The sequence below is a fragment of the Epinephelus lanceolatus genome, chromosome 17 (genome assembly GCF_041903045.1).
Source record: "Epinephelus lanceolatus isolate andai-2023 chromosome 17, ASM4190304v1, whole genome shotgun sequence".
Classification (NCBI taxonomy): Eukaryota; Metazoa; Chordata; class Actinopteri; order Perciformes; family Serranidae; genus Epinephelus; species Epinephelus lanceolatus.
Window position 1 is genome coordinate 41940720 of NC_135750.1, and position 25859 is coordinate 41966578.

The following is a 25859-nucleotide window of genomic DNA, read 5'->3' on the forward strand; positions in this document are numbered from 1 at the left end:
GGCAATATTGTGTTGTGCTCTGCTTATATTCCACCAAGTGGAAAGGGTGCAAGAGCAGCCATCACTATAGCAGATTGTGTTCACAGACAATTCAAACGCACCCCAGATGCACCCTGTTTTGTCGTGGTTGACTTTAATCACTGTAAACTTAAAACTGCACTACCGGGATTTGAGCAGTATGTTAACTGTAATACAAGAGGTAAAAATATCCTCAAAAAATCCTATGGCAACGTCAATAATGCCTATGCAGCCATGGCTAAACCCCCATTAGGCAATTTGGATCATGATGTTGTTCATTTAATTCCCACTTATAAGTCATTGTTTAAAAGCACCAAACCACAAGTTAAAACTATACATGTGTGGAACAATGATGAAACTCTAAAGGGTTGCTTTTCCTGCACTGACTGGAGCCTCTTCCACAATTTTGACTTGGAGGCTACAGATACCATCACAGAGTATTTTAAGTTTTGCAAAGATAATGTGTTAACCAAAAAGACAATCACCATGTACCCTAATATAATACTTATATTTCAAGGGAAATTAAGAAGTGCATAGTTCAGAAACAAAATGCCTTTAAGAGCAGGGATTTTGTAACTATGAGGAATATTCAGAAAGAGCTTGATATGAAAATTAGAGAGGCCAAAATGAAGGAGAAGGAGAAATTTGAAACCTATTGCTCCTCTTCTAACATCAAAAAATTGTTGTAATCAATGAAGGCCATGACTAACATGGCTCCAGCTAAAAGGAGCCACAGTGTGTCAAATGAAAGGGAAAAGGCTAATGAGCTTAACAACTTTTAGCCTTGGAACATTTTATTTTGAAACACTTGGAGGATAATACATCTTACGCACGCCTTTTATTTGTGGATTTTAGCTCCACATTAAACACGATACAACCACATCTCTTAATCAAGAGGTTGATGGATCTTAATGTCCATCCTCTTATTATTAGATGGTATCATTCCTTTCTAACTGATCGTGCACAAAAGGTCAGTGTTAATGGCAGAATCCAGAACTTTGAGTACTGGATCTCCTTAAGGTTTATAAAATGGTGTGATGACAACCACCTTGTCCTAAATGTTAACAAGACAGAGGCGATGATACTTGATCCTAGGCGAATTGGTGAGCACAGGCCTGTGGTCATTCATGATGCAACCATCTCCCAGGTCTCATTTAAATATCTGGGCATCTGTATTGACAACTCATTAACATGGAATATACATGTGAACGCCTCTGTAGTAGACTACAGCAAAGGCTGCACTTTCTTCGGCGTCTCAGGGTTCATGGTGTTGACCAAAAATTTATGGTAGTCTTCTGTTGAGCAGTCTTGGAAAGCCTTGTCAGATTTGGCATCACAGTTTGGTTTGGTAATCTCTCAGAGCAACTGAGGTCCAAATTGGCCCAACTGATGCAGACTGCAGGGAAGATCATAGGAGTAAGACAGCTCCTCTCTATGTAGTCCATCTATGAACAGGCTTCTCTAAGACAGGCTCATAAGGTAGTTAGTGATGCAACCTGCGTATTACATGATAAGTATGTACTAATGCCTTCTGGTAGGAGTTACAGGTTACCCAGGTGTAATTTGAACAGATTTAAAAACTCCTTTGTCCCTGTGTCAATTAAACTGTTAAATGAGGCATTGAAATAGATAGGATCACTATTGACGCACTATTACTGTTGGGTCCCGCCCATGTCTTTTGTATATTTTAGTCGCTGTTTGGTGTATGTGTTTTTTGTGGCTGCAGCAGGGGTGGAAGCCCAAGCCAAATTTCCCTTGTGGACAATAAAGTTTATCTTGATCTTGACCTTGACCAGATGGGTGGGCATCTGGTTGAATTTCAAGTGGCCGCTCCAACTCGACTGCGATGTCAACAAGGCGGTGGTGGTGTTGTTTTCTGGGGTGCCATTGTTGATGATGAACTTGTTGGTCCTTTCCGGGTTCAAGATGGTGTAAAAGTGAATTCTGAAGGGTACTACACTTTGTTCAAGACAAATTCCTTCCATGGTGGAACTTGTGGTCAATAATAAAGAAGATGATTTACAGTGATTGCAAGCAATACAGCTCAAAAGACCAGCTTTGGAAACCCATACAAGGTGCAGCACACAGCATCAGCAGAGAAGTCATCAGAAACCTAACTAAATCAGTTGACCGACTTCTGATCCTCATTGAAAGGAAAGGAAGTTATATTGGACATTAGAGAAACACTTAATATCTGAAATGTTTCAAAGACATTAAAAGTTTTATTTTGTATACAATTGTAAAGAAAACTGTTGTTTTGTTTTTTTTAAGTTTGAGTACAGTATCAAACAACAGTTGGGTCTAGGGGATAATTGGCCGTTTTTGACTACTTTTCATTTTACCTTTAAATTTCACCTTAAAAAACTGTTTACCTTGCCTTGTTTGGTATCATTCTTTTCAGCACAACCTCACCTGTGTGACTTTACAGTTATTTTTTTCATTTTGACATACTGTATTAACACACTGGACCTAAAATCACACAAAAAACATAAAATCCGAGTAGGAAAAAGTTAGATTTTTTACTGTGAAAACCACAAACATGTCTAAGGAACCATTTTTGTAACTTCGAATAGAAATATAAATTGTAAACTTCAAAAACATATGTCCTAATTTAGCAAACAACAATGGTTATATATAACTATTTACATTAAAATCCAAGCAATGCCTCATGCGTTTTTTGAACAACTATTTACAAAACAATCAGTGCTATGCAATGCCACACAAATTATTTGTGCCACTCTGAAAAACAGTTCCTGTCGACCACAACACACAACAGGAAGACAACAGGAGGAGTGTCACTCCTCCTGTTGTCCACCTGGAGCAGCGGAGATCCGGACCTGGTGGGCATGCCCTGCCACACCGTCCGTTCCTCTGTGCGGACCTCCGAGTACCGCTCAGTGCGGTCGTCGGAGGCTCATTTTCCTCTCTCCTCTTCCAAAACACACTACACCACACACGAACTATACACTCCAAACACGCTAAATGTCACAAATCCCAACTCTATCTATGATCGCGATCGCTGTCTCTCTCGCTGCCATCACTCCCACAACTTTCCCCTCTTCCCCAGCAACAAATGATGTGTGTTGCCATACAATTTTGTGATTGGTTGACATGATGCATTTTTCAACCAATAGGAAAGGGGGTGTCATTTTTGGGTTTTTTGCTGTTGTTGCCTTCAGCACTTTCGTCAGGCCGAACGGCCCGTTTTTACCGTTTCTTCCTGCACCAAACGCGGATCAAACGTGACAACAATATTCAGGAAAATCATGGCGTTTATTATTTATCATAAGTCCGGTTTTATATGGCCTATCAAAACGATTTAAAAAGTGGTACAAAGTTTGAAGTTTGCACTTTCCACACAAAATTAAACGGGCACTCAGCAAGGCCGTGTGTTGCTGCTACGTCATCTCAAATCGGTCACATGATTTTGACGCACCGGCGCGGCTGTGGACTGTAGAGGGTTAAATAAAACGTTTACAAAAGTGCCTAGTTTATAAGGTATATGCTCTTATCACCAGCTTGCATACTGTAATAATTGAGCGCACTCATTTCTGTAGATTCTGCATTTATTTAAAAACACAGCCTACAGTACTTTGAAAAGCATAATATTAACCACACAGAAATATAGTTGCAATCTGACTTCTTAACAAATTTGAAAATGACTGTTAACATAGTTTGTAAAATATTCACAAAAATGCAACTTGCATAATAATTTGGTACGCAGTGTATGTAGGGGGCACAAGCTACGTGAGTCGAGCAGACACAAAATTTAATTTGAGTGAGGAAGGGGAATGAAGTTTGCTGAGAAAAGGGTGGGTAATGAGCGAGTTACCTTCACACTGAGATATGTGACACCAGAGCGGCATACCCAGAAAGGCAAATCGGTAGGAGCCAAAATCCTCTAGAATTGACAATATAGTGGGTAAAGAGGCAACAGGATTTTTGATATAGAGTAATAAATCGTCAGCATACAAGGATAGCCTATGTTCCCACCCTCTTGTGTCACACCTTCAAAGGAGGTAGAGGACCGTAGAGCTGCAGAAAGAGGCTCAATCGCCAGCTTAAACAGGAGAGGGGATGGGGGCAGCCCTGACGTGTACCGCGTTCAAGGGCAAAATAACTTAAGCGGGTGTCATTAGTGCAGATGGAAGCTTTGGTAGATGTGTACAAAAGGCGAATCCAAGAGCAAAACTTGTTATCAAAGCCAAATTTCTTAAGGACGGAAAATAGATGCTCCCATTCGATGTGATCAAACGCCTTTTTGGCATTGAGCGTGATAACTACTTCAGGGCAGGCAGAGAATTATGAGTGAATTATGTTAAAGAATGAATGTATGTTAAAGAATGAATATCGTCCCTTTATAAAAAACAGTTTGTTCCTCTGATATGACTTCTGGTAGGACTGTCTTCAGTCACCCTGCAAGGAACTTAGCCAGTATCTTTATATCTACATTAAGGAGGCTTAGTGGCCTGTAAGAACTACACAGAGTTGCATCCTTTCTCTTTTGAGGAGTAAAGCTATAGATGCCTGTGTCAAAGTGGGTGGAAGTAAGGCCTTGTCAAGGGATTCATTGTACATAAATAAAAGCAAAGGGGCCAATTTGGCATGGAATTTTTTAAAAAAAAACCTCAGAAGCAAATCCATCGGGGCCTTGGGCCTTACTGCTCTGCATTGACCTAATAGCTTGAACAACCTCTTCCGGGGTTAAAGGGGAATCAAGGCCATCTGCAACCTCAGGCGCGACTGAGGGAGTCACTAATTCATCAAAAACTGGATCATGTTTACAGTGTTTGATGGAAACTCACCTATAAAGAGAGAAAGAATTTTTTTAAATGTATCATTAATACCACAGGGGTCAGACATCAAATTATTAGAGGAGTCAAGAATTTGTGGAATTAATTGGGAGGCAGCACAGCATTTTATTATGCGAGCCAGCAGCTGACCTGCCCTATCACCATCATAGTGTGTGCCATGTAAACTCAGAAGCAAACGCTCCACAGTGAACAAGAGTTTAATTCAGATTGGAGGTTCAGGCGCTTTATATAGTATTGGAGATGGACTAATAGCATACTAATTCAAGTATAGCGTTAGAAAGTTCATCCAGTTAAGCCTTATGGGTCTTGTTAAGATATGATGACTCACAAATAATGTGCTCTCTGAGATAGGCCTTAAGTGCCTCCCATAGGAGGGAGTAGGAGGTGGAGCTTGTTTGATTGAAAGCGAGAAAATAGTCAATGGAGGCAGAGATTTCGTCACTAAATTTTCCATCAGACAGCTAAAGAGAATTGAATAGAATTGACCAGTATGGAGGTGTACGAGGTTGTGTAGATAGGACTATATTTAGAGCCAAGGGTCCGTGATTAGAAATAATTGGTAAATATTCAGATGAGGCAACCTTAGGCAGTAACATGATCAACGAAAGGAATGATGTATATGTGAGAAAAATTAATACTCATGAGACTGGGGATTTAGATATCTCCCAAGGGTCAGCACAACCATTCAGAGACATGAAATCTGAAAAACACTTTGCCATGGCAGATGGAGACATCATATTGGAAGTAGAGCAGTCTAAAGATGGGTCAATGACACAATTTAAGTCCCCACCAAATATCAAATCGTGGGGGCTGAGACAGGGAATCTTACTTAAAAAGTGTTGGCAAATGCAGTATTATCAGAATTGGGTGAGCAGACATTCACTAGTATAACAGGAGTGTGCCAAAGAGTACCATTAATAATTAAATATCTCCCAGTTTGTCAGAAATAACATTAGAGGTGGAGAAGTGTATTGTCTTACCAATTAAAATTGCAACGCCTCTGGCTTTGGAAAACCAGGCCAAAATATTGATTCTGCAGCCTGTGGTTGTCTTTAATAAGCAAGCTGGTCTCTTGTAAGAAAACCACATTTGTTTTTAACTTTTTCAGATCAGCAAATATTTTTGTTCTCTTGACAGGGCTGTTCATGGCTTTCACATTCCAAGATAAAAACTCTGTGGAATTAGGTCTATCCGGGCTCAGATCTCTATCAGCCATCTAAACTGTGTAAACTGCAATGTGGGGCCCAAGCAATTGCTAAGTGTGAAAAGAGAGAGAGAGAGAGAAGTGGAGGAGAGAAAAAAAGGGGGAGGAAGAAAAGAAACGAAAAAAGAGATACAAAAACCCACCCAACAAACGGTGAACAACATCAACAACCACTCCCATAACCAGGTCTCCATCCCCAAATGATGGAGACAGCAGGTCAGACAGTCTTGCAGCTTTGGTGCACTGAGGCACATATTTCCTAAGTGCTATACTCTACCACAGCACCAATAACCCTGCAGTTCAATTATATGAATAGAAAAAACAAGCAAACATGTGATGAGAGGGCAGCTCACATTGTAGAAAACTATCAAAAATCGTTTCAAACATGATACGGAGGAACCCTAGAAATAAGTACGCCTAGTAAAGGATAGGCAGTGCATTTGAGGCTGGTGTCACATCTGAAGAAGAGCTACAAGTTGAGAATGAACAGAGAAAATAACACCAACCTAGAATAGCAGCATACACGAGAGTCAGTGAAAATATAAACAGTCCCCTACGGTCATGTGCTGATTGACGTTATGTCTCGGGAGCCCCAAAGTCACGCTTTGCGTAGTCCACAGCCACCTTCCGGTCTGTTTAGTGTTGTGTCGGCTGTGGAGGATGATGAGCCTCGCCGGGTAGAGCAGACTGTACCTGACGCCTGGCTTGTTACGCTAGATCTCCCTGGCCAGAGTGAACTGTCTTCAGCATCTTACCACTGTTGGTGAGTAGTCGGGAGAGAGATGGATTCGCTTACCCTGGTATTTTAGGTTCTTCACATCAATTGCTTTTCATAGGATATCCTCCATGACGTAATAGTAGTGGAGCCTCAGGATCAGCGAACGAGTAGGCTCCCCTTCGGCAGGACCTTGTAGAAGCTAACGCTGACAACAGCCGATTAGCGGTTTCTGTTTAAGGGGTAGTACATCTGTGAGAAGTTGAGCAGCAAACTCCCGGGGTCGCAGGCCCTCTTTTCCTTCTGGGATTCCTATTATGTGTATGTTATTCCTGCACAATTGCCGGTTTCACCATCGTCAGTCACTCAGGGAGTGTTATGATTGTTAAGTTGTGAGCTGGACAGATTTTAACTTGTTTGAGGATGTTTTTGAAACAAAACTGTTCAGCTAATGGGAAGTGCGACTACTCCCTCATTGTGTCAATCTGGAAGTCCCTCTTTATAGTGTGTTTTATTGTGTGTACTGTTTGCGTGTGTTTATAGAAAGTGAACGGCTCTCCTTTCATGACCAACGATGCAGGCTTTGCCTTGGCCTATGCTGTCATCATGCTGAACACTGACCAGCACAACCACAATGTCCGCAAGCAGAATATCCCCATGACTATAGAGGTAAGTGAGCTCTCTTGCACACACACACACACACACACACACACACACACACACACACACACACACACAGTTTTCTGTGGAAGTCCTCACTACTGAACAAATAGTCCCTAGATCTGTGACTTTGCTTCTTGGGATCGGTGCTTAGTATTTTGTATGTCATGTTTTGTGCTTTAAGTAGCGTGAATGAAATGACGTTCTCCTCTGTTGTATTTTGTTGAGGCCCAACTAACAGAGGTGCTTCTCATTAAGCCTTGGTAAAAAAAAAAAAAAAAAAAAAGCCTGAACTGTCTGCTTGTCTCAGTCCCCATAGGGAGAAGTTGGGAAAGGTTTGTTTGTGTGATTGGGTAATTTACCTTTTCATTTTTCCATTTCTGTGTGCCTCTGTACTGCACAAACCAAGATGAAGGCACAGAGATGTTAGAGAATGGTGGTAGTTAAAGACTAGTGAAAAATCCCTACTAACATGCTCAAGGCCTTTGCACATCAAGTTAATATTTTGGCCAAAATTGTTGCGGCTTTAAAAATAAATATGACCTCATATTGTGCCAATCACCCTTACACACTGACCCTGAAACTTTGGTCTGTCATTAAAGTTTCGGAACAGGTTTGATTTTTTTTGCATTTGGATTCTTTTTGCATTTGGCAAAAGCCTTTAGAGAGCTGGTTGACCAAGAAGCAGTGAGGATGATGTAGTGACAAACATCCATGACAAAAGAGAGGAATGGGACGACAGTATCATTTCATTACTCAGATAGCCTACATTCACCAGGTCAGATAGTAATATTTAGGTGGATGACGATGATGAGGAAGAAACTTTTATAGAGGATGAGGAGTGACAAGAGAGACAGACAGACAAGCAGTGTGGAGACCAAGAGGGAGGACAGCTCAGCCCCTCCAGGTAAATGTGTTGCCAAATGCAAGACACGGGTGGAAAGAGGTGACAGCTAGGCAGGCACCTCCAGTGGAGAGAAGCAAATGAAAGGGAAAAAGCGAGAGGCAGAGTGACAGCATTTTTTCTCATTTTGTGAATTTTTGCAACAAATAGAGCAATAAAAACCATCAGACTTAGTGTGCAAGGTTTCTGTACGTAATGATTTTATTGGCTGATTAAAAAAACGCATACAACAAATGCGGACTTGATGTGCAAAAGCCTTATGCCGGGTTCAGACTGCATGATATTTTTGTCCATTCAGTGACAGTCACTGTGTCAGATTAGGTGATTGTTTTTGTTGTTTTTTTAAAGATATTTTTTAGGGCACTTTTTGCCTTTAATCGACAGGACAGTGAAGTGTGAAGGGGAGAGAGAGAGAGAGGGAGAGACATGCAGCAAAAGGCCACAGGCTGGACTCGAACCCGGGCCGCTGCGGCAACAGCCTTGTACATGGGGCGCCTGCTCTACCACTAAGCCACCAACACCCCAGATTAGGCGATTGTTGAGTCATAAAAATTTTTCGTGACTTGGCCGACAGACATGACAAACTACACATTGGTCAACAACCAATCATACCTGGTTGTCTTCCACAACGTGTGTGATGTCATCAGATTGTTCTTGTCCTGTTTTTATTATTATTATTATTATTTTTCTTTCTGTCACTATGGTTGTTCATGTCCAAGCTGAACTGTTAATGTAGTAACGTAAAAAGTGCCACCAGATGGCAGGAGCTACATTTGAAGCATCACATGCAAACTATGCAAGTCACTGAATTCTCCACAAGTTCCTGCAAATGTTTCACAATAAAAGCCTTTTTAGAAACAGGAGGTGTTGAGTTTTAAATTATGTTATGCATTAACTTAAATGGGGCAAACAGGAGTAGATTAAAAATAAAAATAGAAAAATACAGAAGGAATGGGAAATAAAGGCCCGTTTCTAATGCTGTCAAATTAAGCTGATACCCTCTGCAGGTGTGGTCAGTAAAAACCCGCCACTATTTGTGAATTTTATTCCTTCAAATAATTCTCCATTATGAAACAATAACATGCTGAAGTGCCTCTCCTCTTTCATGCCAGCATTTTTCCTTTTTACTCTATCGTGGTAACATCCCTAAAGGAAAAAGGAAAAAAGGCTGGGGTGTCGATGCTGTACAGTAGTCCACAGCAGCAGAACGCACTGTGTTACTATTGGTTAAAGTGACGGCTGTGATGGGAGAAGTCATGAAAGACAAAAGAAAATCAAACATGCTAGACGTTCTGTCAGGACATCGTGAGGCATCTCAGATGTGGTGTCGGTTGTCATTTACTTTGACACACTATACTGGATAAAACAATGGATTATCGTGCACGACACCCATTGCCATTCACGATCTGAGCCAGCGCTGCATGACAGCCACTTCAGGCTATAACTGGGCTAATAATGTGTAGTCTGAACCAGGGATTATTTTCAATATTCTGTTATGTAATGAGAAATATAGTGTGAGCTTCGAGAAATAAGCAGCCATCAACCAGGAATACCTGTGCTGTGAGATAGAGGCCAGGCAAGAGTCAGAATGAATTTGCCTCTCCCATCTGACGTAGCTCTGTCAAGCAGGACATTTTGTTCCTGTCAAAGCTGCATCAGAATAAAAACTTGAATGACACTAAGTTACACAACATGGTAAAAAGAATCAGGGTTACCACAGTCATGGATAACCTCGAAAAGACATTGAATTTCAAAATCACATTTTTCAGGTCTGGAAAAGTCATGGAATTAGTCATAACTATCAAAAGTTTTGGAAAAGTCAAGGAATTTTGTTGTATTTGTTACTATAATCTTCCACACAATGTAAGATAACAGCAAATTCATTTTCTGTAGCTGTTAACATAGTGTAGCTCTAATATGTGTTGATGTGTGAAGTTTAGTTTACCATTGTGTAGGTTTCTTTATTTTCTCCCAGCTGAAATTATGTTTGAAAAGAGTTTGAATCTAAAATGTTTGACAAATACTGGGGCAAGCGGGGCAAGAAAAAAACATGGAATCAAATTATGGATCCTTGAAAAGTCATGGAAAAGTTTGGAAATTGTGTCCATGAAAATGTGTGGGAACCCTGAAGAATGTACTTTGTGTTTAACAAATGTTAGTTTGCAGATTTCATTCAGGCAAGGAAAAAAGCTGTGTTTCTATTACTCACTGGGACATGTCACTGTATTGATGAGTGGACATTCCAATGTGGTGGCTAGCATTTGCACTGGTGCAACTTGGTGGCTCAAAAAGCCCACAGCTGTAGGCAGCGGGGGTCCGCCTAAGAGGTGAACACATCCTAACAGACTCTCTTCATCTGCCAGCTCTGTCTCTGTTTTTCCTGTCTTTGATTGACAGTGGCTGAAGACTAAACAGTCTCCAGGGCAGCTTGTGAACAGTTTGTGGGTGGGCCACTCTCACTGACAAACAATAGCAAGCACTTGCTTGCTTTTTCCCTCTGTCTTACTCTCTTTAATGTACACATCCTCTGTAGAAATAATCTTATCTTTCTAGAGTCAAGTCATACCTCATTATACAGCTGGTGTTGTATGTTGTTTAAGTTATCTTGACACATTCCCAAAACATCAGTTGCGGTTTGGTGAAAAAGGCCTGTTGACCTCCAGGTGCAGACAGCAGGCAGAGGCTCCCACACAATAGTTTGGAGTGGGCCAAGTGCCGCCTAGCACTTCACTTACTGAGGAGCTTGCAATGTGTAGTATTCACCACAGCATGTGTTGGCAGTGGGGTTATTTATGAAATGGAAAAACTATGCTCAGCATCACTGTGTGTAAATCAGATCCTATTCCCAAGGATCTGTCAATGAGACAACATGTGTTCAGTGAGGTACAGATAAGGTCAGTTGTATAAACTTAATTTTGTCATTAAAAACAGCATCCTGCTTATTTTTTGGCTGCCTATCTTTACTAGCAGTTGCTGCAAGAGCTGCTCTGATAGTGAGTGACTGTGTATGTGTTCGTGCATGTGTGGTGCACACGTCCCTGATATGGATGTGGCAGATAGATATAGATAAATAAGGTAGCCTCTTGCTTTCTCTGGCTTTCTGTGTCTCACTCTGTGTCGGTGTTTATTTCTCAGTGTGTCCCTGCAGAGCAGCTTCTGTTTCCTCTCTTCTTACCTGCCAGAAGGACAAAGCCTGTAGAGTCAAGGCATAAAACTAAACCTTGAGGTCGTCAGTCATCGCAGGGTGGTTATGTTTATTTACAGGAGGCTCTTGGCTCTAATCCCTGTTTTCCTAACGCTGCAACTAAACCATATTATGTAACACATAGTGAGTGTGTTTCCACAAAAAAGTTCTTTTAATCATTGGTTGCTGGATGCTCAGTTGATGAAGCACAGAATGCCAGAGGCTTGGGTGTCTGAGCTAAGCTCCTTTGTTGAGATGTATTGACTGACACATTGATGGTGGAGAAATGACTTTCTACTTTTCTCCCAGAAGCATGTAAGGTGTTTTTATAAAGTTTTTTCCAGAGAAAAAGCCTGAATATTCCACAGCTAACTGCACTGTTTGATTCATTAAACAGCAATTCAAGAAAAATCTGAAAGGAGTGAATGGAAACAAAGACTTTGACCAGGACATGTTGGAGGATATCTACAACGCTATAAAGTAAGCTGCCATATCTATCTATCTATCTATCCATCCATCCATCCATCCATCCATCCATCCATCCATCCCAGGGCCGGGCAATACGGACAAAAATTCATATCTTATTCATATCTTAGTATAATTAAGCAATATCATATCTTAGCATAATTAAGCAATATCACACGAGAGGGAGTGATGTTGTACTGTATATTGTCACGGCTGTGATTCGGTCGTAGGCTATTTTACTTTTTTTTTTTTTTCATTTTACATTGTATAAATTAGCTTGGCGAATAGCGGAGATTTCCTCTGCTCACATAAAGCCAGGATACATCACATGCAAGACTTAAAATGCTGTATTGTGTGGAGGCTTTATTATCTTCACAATTTATTGTTTTTTATCTGTGAAATTAAAGTAAATAAAAGCTTACAAAGTAAAGTAAATAAAAGCTTACAAAAATAGACAGGAGGTCTGTGTCGCTGCGACATGTAATTACATTTCTGGGGAGGTGCACGTCAGGGTACAGCTCTAAAAAGTGTTGCTGGAGAACTTGTGAGTGAATGAGTGAGGCGGAGCTGTGCAGGGAGTCTGAGAGAGGAGAGATGCACACTGACATGGGTCATGTAATGCAGTTTGACCCTATATCGATATAAACAGTGTTATCTAAATGTATATCTTGCTTGAAAATATATCAATATGTTGTACATAGTTGTTATATTCATCCATCCACCTGTCTATCTGAGTGAGTTGGTGTTCTAGCTGAGTTGTTTTTTTCCTCCTCTTTAGGAATGAAGAGATTGTGATGCCAGACGAGCAGACAGGGTTAGTGAAGGAGAACTATGTATGGAGTGTGTTGCTACACCGTGGCGCCACACCTGAGGGCATTTTCCTCCACCTGCCACCCGGCAGCTACGACCATGACTTGTTCACCATGACCTGGGGTCCAACCATTGCTGCGCTCTCCTACGTCTTTGACAAGAGCCTGGATGACAACATCATTCAGAAAGCCATCACTGGCTTCAGGTATACTACTTCAAAATAGTCAGCGGCTAAAGTGGTGGAACACGAGATTCTTTGAATAAGGATTTAAAAGTTTGGCTCCTGCGGGGTGTGTGTGTGTGTGTGTGTGTGTGTGTGTGTGTGTGTGTATGAGTGAGTGAGAGAGAGAGAATGGGCAAATGAGAGGCCAGTTGAAGAACTGAACTTTATTTGTTAAGAAAGAAAACCACATATTGCAATATACTGGTGTAGACGATAACCATGGTATTTATAAATGAAATATTAAGATGAAGTTAATAATGCACATGGTCACATTGTACAAATAATCCAGTGCCTTTTAATCATTTCTGTTTGTTTCTGGTCTCCAGTCTTATTGACCCATAATCAACAGTAGATCGGACCTTTTATTTATTTCAGGTGTATAATCGTATGTTTTTCTGTCCTTGCAGGAAATGTGCAATGATAGCAGCTCACTATGGCTTCAGTGATGTTTTCGACAATTTGATCATCTCCCTCTGCAAGTTCACCACTCTAAGCAGTGAGGTGAGGCACTTTCAGAAAAAGCAGTCCACAACATCCTGTGTGCTGATGTGGTCCACTTTTACTAATTAGGGGTGGGCAGATAGACAGCAAAATATCGATACTCTTGATACTACGTTCTCATTGTTAGGATCAGTCCTAGGGGCTGATGCAGCCCCTTGGTTGTACTATGAATAGTACGCGTTTGCGCGTTCCTGTGATCATAGCTCTCCGCAGATATTTACCGTGGAAAGTATGTCTAAGCCTGACTAGTTAAATCGTACACATACTGGTAATGATTGCTTCATGAAAGAGGAAAAAAACAGGAGAAAGAGAACTTGGAGCTGCAACAGAAAGGAAGGAAGGAGGAGGAAAACAACTCAGCATCCAGACCTCTGACACAGAGACAGAGTTAACTGGCAGGGTCTGTTCATAGAGGCTCAGACAAGGAATATTCAGGTATATAGTGGCCTAGTGAAATTTATATTTTAGTCAAATCAGATCTTCAGCATTGGTTAATGTTACATGTCACAACTGTAATTGGTCATCACTGTTACTTAACCAGAGAGATTTTTCACCCCATAAGCCATCACACACTGGTTTTGGTATCGGTTCAGTTCAATTCAGTTTTATTCATTAAGCCCAATATCACAAATCACAATTTGCCTCAGAGGGCTTTACAGCATACGTCATCCCTCTGTCCTTGGACCCTCACAGCACGTGAGGAAAAACTCCCCCCCAAAAAAGGAAAAAAAGGTAGAAACCTCAGGAAGAGCAACTGAGGAGGGATTTTTCATTGGTCATTTTATACATCACACCTGGAACAAGCTGTGATACATCAAGTACATTTGATATATCGCCCACCCCTACTTTTAGCTGTAGAAGGAAAGTGCCACTGTCAAAATGCCAGTTTACAGTGCATGACAGATGCAGCTTTATATTGGCAGCAAAGGCTATTTGTTTGAGATAAGATGTGTGATGATAATAAGTAGGCGCCACATTGGGACAATAGAGACAATCTATTTTTTTAACACCTACTGAAAATTAGTGAAAGTAATCATGTGATGTACTGTATGTAAACGAAATTCTCTCCTATTACTAGAGCCCATATCATATCAGTTAAAATGTGTAGATACAGTGTCTGTGTTAGAATGCCTGTTTACTGAGTGCCAGCGTGTCCTCTCCCCATGCAGTCTGTGGAAAACCTTCCTACAGTGTTTGGCAGCAATAATAAGGCACAGACAGCAGCCAAGACAGTGTTTGACCTAGCCCATCGGCACGGCAACATCCTGAGGGAGGGCTGGAAGAACATCATGGACTCCATGCTACAGCTGTTCAGAGCCGAGCTCCTGCCCAAAGCCATGGTTGAGGTCAGGACTCTTAAACTCTAAACACAACTTGATAACACTGCAGAGACAGTCTGTGGGTTGTAGTTCCTGTTTGGTTAAAAAAAGACCACATCTTACATGTTCTGCTGCCATCTACTGTGCAGTGCTCAAACATTATGCTTGTTCCCTCAGGTGGAGGATTTTGTGGAGCCAAATGGAAAAATTTCTCTTCAAAGAGAGGAAACGCCTTCAAATCGGTATGCACAAATCTCATTTGCCATCTCTTGACATACTTATCATAGGGGCTAACAAGAAAAATGTTGTCAAGGTATCACAGTATAATATTTTTCCAGATATAGCTACAGTCATGTATGTTTGTGTCAGCACTCCTGCCATGTTCCTCCCTATTTGTTACATTAAGTACTTCATTATCCCTAGAAGAAGAGACAGGCTTTCCACAATAAGGAAAAGTGTATTTCTTAGGAGGATCCTGAGAGCAACCCAGAATAAAACTGAAATGTCTTCCTTGTTGCATGTCAGCGGTGAGTCGGCAGTGTTGAGTTTTGTCAACTGGTTGACGTTGAGTGGAGCAGAGCAGTCAGGACTCAGAGGACCATCCACAGAAAACCAGGAGGCCAAGCAGGCTGCCATCCTTTGCATAAAGGTACTGCTCAGTTAGACTGAGTAAACGTTTAAAGGGACACTTTGCTGATTTGCAACCAGCTTTGTATCATAACAATGTGGCAGTATGTGTAACAAACTGTGGTAAATTTTCCTCCATCATTTCTTAGCTCTGATCCACCTAATGATGTCAGCGCATTTTCACTGGCTCTAAGGCTGTTGCTTGAACCACAAATTGTACTTCTGCATTTTCATATGCCAGCCATCACAGACACAAAGAGTGTAAAAGTGGACTGAGAGGGAAACCCGCACCTCTCTCTCTCCATCTCTCCGTCTCTCAAACTCAGATCGAACAGTACAACTAAGCAGCGCTGATCAAGTATGATAAGATTCCGTTACTGTGTTGCATATTTCTTGCCTAAAAGATCTTCAGAAACACATACTAGCTTACTATTTAAACTGTCATTTTAGATATTTTTTTCTACCAGCTGGCTACCATATTGTTTTTTGTAGAAAAACAGACAAGCTTGCATTATGTCCTCCACTAGCAGGAGCATTAAGGTCAGTGCAGTGCATTCTGATAGTTGTAGCTTTTCTACCTCTTGAACAAAAGCAATTGCTACAGTCTTGTGCTCCGTTTTCTCTGGTCAAGTAGTAACAATTTTAAAAGTCTTTGCATCTTTCTCCTGCAAAGACATCCCAGTTTTCTGAAAAGACCATCTTTCCATTAGTGAAATACTTCTTTGACACCAACTAATGTTATGATTTACAATACATATTTATGTTAGATAAGGGTGTTCACATCATTACATTTTTTAAACAAACCCATTTCAATTGAAAAACGATTTAAATGCCTTAGATAGTAGGTGTCATGTTTTCACTGTTATACAGTGTTTCTTGCTGCATGACCACTCTTTGATAAATGCAGAATAGTGTTTGTGAAACAGCCAGGTTCTTATCCGCTTTACTAAACACAGCTAGAAATAATTTTCTTTACTATTGATCTCTTGGTGTGTATTTATCAGTCTGTCCATGAATAAGTTGCAATGCTTCTGGCTAAAGCCCAAAATACCCTCAACTGATGACTGAAGAGACATCATTTACAACCTTTTTATAATAAAATGGGTTCTCCACAAGACAAATTTGTTCTTTTCAGGAAACTAACAGGTTACATTACCTTATATTCCTGCCTTTTCATTCATGCACATAAAAAAATGATTGTGAAGAGTTTTGTGTTTTTTAAATGACCGCATTATTAGCGCAATGGCATCACCCATTCAGAGCTTTCATTGTATAAAGTAAGTCAACATCACTGAGTTTTCTGTTTCTTTTTTTTTAGCAATGTGACCCAGAAAAGCTCATCACAGAGAGTAAATTCCTACAGCTAGAGTCTCTACAGGAGCTAATGAAGGTTAGTATTATTTCTTACCAACATTTTAACATATACATAGCTCATAATTGTCTTGCTGTGAATTGAATTAAACTGCCTGGGCAGAAGTATTTGTGGGGGTGCTTGTAGGCTAGTGTGGATGAATAAATCTACATTATATATATCCACAATGGCATTTACTTCATGGTACAGACATAAAGACAACAAAAACAAACCCGTTTCTCCTCTTTAGGCTCTGATATCAGTCACCCCAGATGAAGAGACCTATGATGAAGAGGATGCTGCCTTCTGCTTGGAGATGTTGCTGCGTATCGTTCTGGAGAACCGGTAGGAAGGAGAATCATACAATAATCTGTTCACAGCACAGTCACATGACTTGTCTTTTTTAACACAATGAACATCTCTTTGTCTGTTGGTGTGAGTAGAGACCGTGTGTCATGTGTGTGGCAGACAGTACGAGACCATCTCTGCCATCTTTGTGTCCACACCAATGAGAGCTGCTTCCTGGTGGAGAGGGCTGTTGTGGGACTCCTTCGACTTGCAATCCGGCTGCTACGACGGGAAGACATTAGCTCTCAGGTACACCAAACTAGGGCTGCACGGTATATGCGGTAGACGGTAGAAATGATATAAATTTGGCCCACGGTAGAGATTTGCGCTCTACCGTCCTATCGTCGATGACGTCATCGCACCTGCCTCAGTGTGAAAATGGCTGCGAGCACAGACACAGCGGAGCAAGAGGAGCTGGTTCACGTCCGTGATTTAGCGTAGCACGTGCAACATGTGTTGCTGGAGAACTTGTGAGTGAATGAGTTAATGTTTTATGAACAGCCCTGGACTTCTCAGACTCTTTTAGCGACTTACCACTCAGAGTGAACTCATTCAGCGTCTCCTCTGGCAGCAGCACAGCATCTCTCCCTCTCCTCTCTCGCCGTGCGCACATGGGAGTTGGTTTTCGGCAAGAGATTTTGTCATAAACCTTTGGTAATGTAAACCTATGTGACTCTAGGGGCTCCACAAAAAACTCCATATGTGAATGTGTGATAGTTGTGGTATCATAACAGCCTGTCACAGGTTACAGCGTGATGATTAGAGGAGAAATGGCAGAGCATAAAGGTCCAGGTGGAAAAAACACAACTCAGTAATTTAGGATTTTGCTAAAAGGAGGAAATTACCTTTTGATATAGATCCCAGGGGACATTTTGCACCATAGAGTGCTGGGTTTTAATTTTGAGTTTTGAGATCTGCATTCTGCACAATAAATGCTCAAAAAATACATTATATCTTTGCTTTTGTTGTTGTTGTTGTTTTTTTTTATCAATTTAGCTTTGCTAAGGGACTACAAAACCCATTCAGAAATACTTCTATTATAACTTTTACACTTAAATTTATACCGCAATATATACCGTTACCGTGAAGGGATTCGATTTATACCGTGATATGAATTTTAGGTCATACCGCCCAGCCCTACACCAAACACATACACACACCCTTAGGCTGTTAAAAAATTGTCAAAATGATGTTGATCCTGAATATTTCTTCTAAAAAAACCACAAATGTTGAACCATTTGAATATCTACTTGTGCATAAGATGACAAATTATTGTGAGCGACATAACTATGTGTACAGGTATTTTTATTTTAAACATAAACATGTGTTTAAAACAATCTACATACCTACACATTACAAAATAAACAAAGAAAATAATGTACCATACCCTAAAACATCATTTAAAGACTGCAGACCTCAGGCAACCGCAGGCTCACCTGATAGAGTGTAAGCACCATATAGGCTGAGTCCTTTGCAGCAGCTCAAGTTTGATTCTAACCTGTGACCCTTTACAACTCTCTCTCCCTAATGCTACCCTGTGGTTGGTGCTACAGTGAGAACTGGTCATTCAGAACATTAATATATCAGCAAACAACTATTTGCTATGTAAAGATATAGTAAAGTAATGGATCCATGCGCAGAGAATGAAGTCACACTCTCTCCCTGTGTTTGTTGTAGTCTTAGCTTCTCTAATCTTGTTGTTCTGCACTGCGCTTATACAGTGGTTACCACTGATGACGCTGTCCTGACCCGCGGTGTTGTTTTTATGCCTCCATTCTGGAGGCATAATGTTTTCAGGTTATCCATCTGTCCCATTCTTGTGAATGTATGTGGATTATGGCAAATAATGTGACAGCAGCACCATCATAGATGAGAAAGCATATTGTGACAGTGATGAGTTTCTTTTTCTCATTCAGCCAACACTGCCCCGACTGCTCTTGTGTGTGTTACATTTTGCGGACACATCGCGTTTATTTTTGAGGACAGGCACGACCAGCGCTCCAAATAGCATTATAACATCATTATTATATTACGACTCTGTCATATCCAGTTAAAAGCTCCTTGTAGTTGCTTTAAGATTGGATTGAAGAAATTACAATGTACTTAAAAAATCCATTAAAAGAACAGATGGCCATACTTATCACCTACATACTATCACCATACTTATATCCCAACCCTGATCTTCTCTCTCCATGTGTCCCCACAGGTTCTCCACTCCCTGCGTCTCCTGCTGATGATGAAATCTCACGTCTTGTCCCGGGTCAGCAGAGAGGTGGCTTATGGTCTCCATGAGCTACTCAAGACTAATGCAGCCAACATTCACTGTACAAATGACTGGTACACACTCTTCTCCTTGCTGGAGTGCATTGGAGCCGGTGTGAAACCTCCTGCCTCCTTCCAGCTGGCCTCCACCACTACTGACCATGACACAGGTTCAGTATTTCTCTCCTTATCATGACATTGTGTCTGAAGGTGACAACAGCTGATGATTTTACACTGATGAGCACATATTAAACACAACCTTTACTCCACATGGTTTGACCCCTCCACAACAAGTGTTAAGTAAATACATTTTAAATCATATGGTCTTTAACAGGGTTGCTTATACAATTTTTTAATGTCTTAAAGTAATAATCTTGAAGAGTTTTCATTTAAATTGAGTCATACCCATGGCAGTAATATGGACTGGGTGTCCAGGGCAACATTCAAGGAAAAAATGCCGTATGAAGTTGCAGATAATGCAAAGTGAACACTTCCCTACTGTTGGAGCTTCACATTGAAAGCATTTAACTGGTGAAACATAAATTAACTTTTATTATGAAGTAGTCACAGAAATGCAATGTTTTTCAGTAAGCTTAGTGAATCATTAATGCATCTACGACACAAGAAAAAGTTTTTTTGACAGACAGATCAGTTTGAAATAATTCAGGGAGAAATGGAACAGTCAGTTGCAGCCACAGTGAGATGTTGGCTGAGGAGCTGAAGGAGACAGGCTGCACACCTCCAACTTAGTGTGGTGGCCAACTTTCACTGTACCTGACTGTGTGCAGATTCATGCTGTGTGCAGGGTAAACAGATCATGGTTTTTCATAGAATGATGGAAAAAGGCCAATTATTGATTGACTTAGCTGGGCTGCCGGGCTACTCACCTAACACAACCGAAACGCCTGACCCATTGCTGGGACCGAGCCGCTAATAACTCAAGCTCCGGACATTAACCCATGCTACGATTGTAACATTAAATTTAATTGAATCGACATAGCGACATGTGCCTAACGTTACTGTAACACTAACTAAAACAGACATTTGACTTTATGTTGTACCTGTCCAGGAGAAGAAGAGCTAGCTCCGAGTCAGATTGTAGCCCCTTTAGCTCTTGCAGTGCTCTCCACCTTGGAAATACAAGGCCAGTGTTAATCCGAGTTCTGTCCCTTTCTTTATCCGACAACTTCTTTGTCAACAACCGTTGTTTCTTTAGAGGTAATGTCAGATCCTGGTCGTCTTCAGGTGGAGGTTCCGCTCTCTGCCATTTCATTTCAAAAATACGCGCTGCCATTGCTCACCGGCTGTAGCCTTTTATAGGGAGGGAGGGCCAATGGCTCCGAGAGGAGGAGGAGGAGGAGAAGGGGGGGATTCACATGAACGTACATGAACGCGCAGCCGGACCGGCTTGTAAACAATGGGCTGGAGATCATCACAGAGAGAGGGTGTGTGAGGTCATGCTATACTCCAGATGAAATTACACTTCTAGTTCTTCACATAGCAATTTTTTAATTCCTTCAATCTAGAAATGATGAATTTCGCTTATTGCTCTTTTAAAGCCAACACATTAAAAACACAAAGGATTCACTGTTTCCCCACCAGAATTATATTTCTAGCACTACAGGAAAGATAGTAATGTCCACAAAAACATACAGTTGAACAGTTGAGTAGATAAAGTATAAAAATCCATGTCATTTCCAAGAGACTTTCCTTTTGGTGTCTGATGGAAGTCTGAGGTGGACATTGCTTTTTTTGGCTTGGCTTTAGCAACTTAATAAAAACTCCAAATCAGTGGTTATGGTGGTAATGCATTCTTGATATTGAAATGTGGCAATTCTTTTTTTCTTTTTTTTTTTAGATATTTTTTGGGGCATTTTTGCCTTTAATGGATAGAAAAGCTAAGCGTGAAAGGGGGAGAGAGAGGGCCACAGGCTGGAGTTGAACCTGGGCCGCTGCAGCAACAGCCTCGTACATGGGGCGCCTGCTCTATCCACTAAGCCACCAACGCCCCGAAATGTGGCAATTCTTACTTTCTAGTGTGTGGTCCTTACTGGTACCCCAAGTTTGGTAGGACCAGTTTGACTGGTTTGATTTTTTTTTGCACTCAGATATTTCCTTAGGACTGTTTGAGTTTACAATTAGGTGCAAGGCAGTTGAAAGCAACATACTACCATATGTATGCAAAAGGCTCATCCGTTCACTTTTATAATGGATTTAAAAAATACTCAGAAACTGTAAAACTAGCCGATTGTTACCTTATATCAAACAGTTAAGAAAATTGAAAAAATAATTGTCTGCTCTGTGTCTCCAGGTGCCCAGTCAGATAGTGAGCTGCCATCACATCATCTGAGTGAAGTGAGTTCAGAGCGTGGCTATACGTCTGACTCAGGAGTCTACACCGAGCACAGCAAGCCCAGGATTCTTCGCTCTGCAACAGATGTCGATGTAGCAAGCAGTGGATGGCTTGTGGTCAGCGTAAACACACACACACACACACACACACACACACACACACACACACACACACACGAGCAGCAACATTTACTGTATACTGTACATGCATAGTCAGTAAAATATCCTCAGTTACATGTGTTCAGCATCACGTTAACCTATTCAGTACCAGTGTTGTTGAATTTTGACTCCGTCTTGTCTCAATCTCAGACAAGGATGACTTGATTTTATTTTAAGACCAGTAAAGACCACAACTATGGGAATATCAGTAAATTGCCTGTGCAAAATTGCTTAAGTTGATTTCAACTCCTTATTGTATTTGTTTGCTTATAGAAAGGAAATTATCGCACATAAAATTCACCTCTGCAATGCCTTTTGGTTCAATCAAATCAAGACATTTCTTATTGTACACTGATCTATACACACATATATACAATATGTGAATAAAGCGGTGGATGAAGAGGAATTTTATGACAGTGTTTTTTATGACAATGTGGTTTGCACATGTCACATTTTATTGTAGGTGTGTCATGCAGTGTGGGAGTTGAACTGGTCTTGGTCTTGTCTCATGGCCTTTGCACACTGTTGTGTTTTTTTTTTTTTTTTTTTTTCAGATGCATTTTTTAATCTGTCATCAGAAAAAAATCGTTAGGCACAGGAACCTTGCACACTGATTCTGATGTGTTTTATCATTCTCTTCGTCGCAAAAATTTGCAATACGTGACAAAATGAAAAGACACATTTCCTCCTTTGCTTCTCTCGACTGGAGTTACCTGTCTGGCTGTCACCGCTTCCATCTGTCTTGTACTGGGCACCGCAGCTGCATGAAGGTGCTGAGCTGTCCTCCCTCTCTATCTCCAAATTCTGTGGGCGGTCCACATCCTCCCCCTCTTCATCATCATCCACCTGAATATTACTATCTGACTTGTTGAATGTGAGCTATCTGAGTTATGAAATGATTCAGTCTGCCCCGTTCCTCTGTCTTGTCGCGGCTGTTTCCCGCAGCCTCATTTTCTTCACTGACTCTTGGTCAAACAGACGAAAGTTTCGGACTCAGTATGCAGGATTAACACAAGGTGCGATCATATTAATTTTTAGATGTGCTACAATTTCTGACCATAAAAATGCACTCAGTGTGCAAAGGCCTTCAGTCTCGATACATTCTGGTCTTGGTCATGACCGTGGGGCGGCTGTGGCTCAGGAGCTGGAGCAGTTTGTTCATTAATCGGAAAATCTGCGGTTCCTCCTGCAGCTTCTTCAGTTCGCATGTTGAACTGTGCTTGGGGAAGATAATAAGCCCCAAATTGCTCTTGCGGTGTGTGAGCAGGTGGCACCTTGTTATGGTAGCCTCAGCCCCCAGTGTATGAATGTGTGTCTGAATGTGGCATGTAGAGTAGAGTGCTTTGAGTGGTCAGAAGACTAGAGAGGCGCTGAATAAATGCAAATCCATTTACCATGACTTTCTCTTGGTTTGGGTGATCTTGGTGATCACTCTTATTTGTGTAATTTGATCAAATTCCAATGCATATTTGTATTTCAGTGATTTGTCAATTTTTTTTCCAGGTCGGGAAAGATGACCTGGAGACGAGTAAGAGTCCTCCAGTAAGCACTAAAGCTCAGCTGAATCACCCACTGGTCAATCAGTACAGTCTGACATTGGGTCAGGACCTAGGCCAGCACGACACCAAGTCTCTCATCAAGTGTGTGGAAACGCTCTCGTTCATTGTCCGGGATGCCGCCCACGTCACCCCAGACAACTTTGAGCTGTGTGTTAGAGCTATACGAGTGTTTGTGGAGGCCAGCCTCAATGGAGGTGAGACACTGAAATACATTTTAAATTCCATAGTAGTTATTTAAAAGACTACATTTACTAAGTACCTAAGAGACTAAGATAAAGCGAAAAGATGACATGAAACTACTCAAAGATAATGACATATAGCTGTGTAGCCACTAGGCTGGCAGCTCTGTGTTGACTGAGCAGTTGAATCAGCCTGTGAGCAAAAGTTTGATTGGCCCTCTACTGAATGCACAATTCTGCATACCTAATTAAAGGGCTACAGTGATTTATTATTGCATGTCCGTAAAGTTGGGGGATATGTGAGAGACAGAATGATAATGATATCAGTCCAAATCAGTTGGCAGAGTCAGAGACTCCATGTCCCCAGTTTGTAATACAGGCTTTTTATTAAAATTTCCTAGTTGTCAAGCACAAGCTGAGACCAATAACCGTGATGGCATCACCTCTCAGTTACAGAGGTTGACACTGCAGAGTTGAGACCCTCTGTGTCCTATTCAGACTTTTATATCTCTCACTTATTTGGGGGATTCTGATGTTGTTAACCATGAAGTTACAAATGGCCTATCTAGAATATCTCCTTATCCCCTAATGTTAATTTATTATGCCACTTGTGTATAAATTTATCCATCCTCTGTTCAACAGTTGTGTGCTTTCTACACAGGCGTAATGGCTCATGTTTCACACATCCTATGCATGCATAGCTGCAACCCAAAGCATCTTTTTACACCTCAAGTCTGTGTTTTTTGCATCTGTGTGCATGAATGCTTGATTTAAACCTCCTGGGATGGTACCAACCAAATGACATAGTTTTTTCCATAATTGCTATGGTTTGCCCTAGTTATTCCAGGCTTGACAGCTATTCAAGAAAAGAATGGTCTGTGATTCAAATGTTGTAGCAGCAAGTAAAAACTTTCGATTCAACCTGCAGTCATGTAATATCCACTTAAACTGTAAACTCCATGGTGACAGATGCATTTCAGAAATATACAAGTTAAAAAATCATACAATGTGACAGGTTTATAGAAATAACACTGAGCCTTCAGTCTGCATTGTTTTTGCCCCCCCCTCCATCTTAGTGTCCTGCCCTATGTTCTTCTCCCTCTTCCTCTCTCCAGTCTCAGCCCTTTAACCTCCTTGTTATCTGTCCCTAAAACCTCCTCCTCCCCTTTTTCCATCCATCCTTCCTTGTGCTGTTTGTGATCTACAGTATGACAGGGATTAAGGTTGAGAAATGGCAGTGGTGCTCTCATGCTTTTACATAGCTGATGGCCTATTCATTTTCTCTTAGTGCTTCAGGCAACTGGATACATGCTGTCAACAGAGCTTTACACAGACAAACAAAAGGGATGGGTCGATCAAAGTGCTGAGCTAAGGCATGGTGCTAATCTACAGTATATGAGATACTATTAGATTGCACAAACCTGTTATTCTGTTGAGCTTTTGTGGTCTGACTTCATATGTTTTTTTTTTGTTTGTTTTTTTTAAAAGTGGTTTCAAGATAAATGGAAGGTTTTTTAAAATGGCCCGTTGCTCTGCGGTGGTTACGGACATGCAGGACATCTTAGATGTGATAAGTTCAACCTTAGTACAACCTTTTTAGGATGATAATGGACCATACCTCTTAGTGCAGGGGTGTGGGCAGCAGCTGCATGGCAGTAAAGATGTGGTGTAGTGAGCATATTTTGTTTGATGTTTATCATTAACCATTTCTGAGTCTTATTCAGTGCTTCAGTCAGTTTAAAAATAAAGTCTGAGCTATACTTTGGCCTGCTACAATTCACAAGTTTTTGCAATGGTGCTGTTGTGTGAATTTGAGTTTGGTGTAGGAGGATGGCACAGCAGCCCTTTATGCACATCGATCGTGGGATTTACCGATAGGCTAAACTAGCAACACAAGAGACACAGACTTTATAATATGGCAGATATCAAAGGTGCATTTATGGTTTTTAATTACGTAGGCACTGCAGTTTGTGTACAATACAGGAAAAATGTTTAGCAGCTCTACTTTGAATGACATCCTCATCAACATTTGGGACTTCTGGTCTTGATGACCTGTGAGCTTCCTGGTATAAGACAATATAAGAGGGGCAGCCACGCACATCCAGTATAGACAGTTGCTGGACCAAAAAAATCAGCGTCAGAAAAGAAGAGGAACGTCCACACACTTGTAGCTCCCAGTTGAAGTGCAATATAAATTTATTTAGC

The 25859-nt window shown here is 41.1% G+C and overlaps 1 protein-coding gene across 4 annotated transcripts in view; it reads left to right on the forward strand.

Moving 5' to 3' along the window:
- The window catches only part of gbf1 (golgi brefeldin A resistant guanine nucleotide exchange factor 1), a 236145-nt gene that overhangs the window by 177180 nt on the left and 33106 nt on the right, over positions 1-25859 (forward strand). For all 4 annotated transcript variants that reach the window (XM_033612936.2, XM_033612937.2, XM_078160723.1 and 1 more), the window contains 13 exons: positions 7295-7420; positions 11897-11979; positions 12743-12979; positions 13405-13498; positions 14668-14844; positions 14995-15059; positions 15343-15466; positions 16763-16834; positions 17046-17140; positions 17239-17392; positions 19350-19575; positions 21717-21874; positions 23420-23669. In XM_033612936.2, coding sequence (XP_033468827.2) covers positions 7295-7420; positions 11897-11979; positions 12743-12979; positions 13405-13498; positions 14668-14844; positions 14995-15059; positions 15343-15466; positions 16763-16834; positions 17046-17140; positions 17239-17392; positions 19350-19575; positions 21717-21874; positions 23420-23669 — 1861 coding nt within the window. The remainder of the gene's footprint in view (positions 1-7294; positions 7421-11896; positions 11980-12742; positions 12980-13404; positions 13499-14667; positions 14845-14994; positions 15060-15342; positions 15467-16762; positions 16835-17045; positions 17141-17238; positions 17393-19349; positions 19576-21716; positions 21875-23419; positions 23670-25859) is intronic.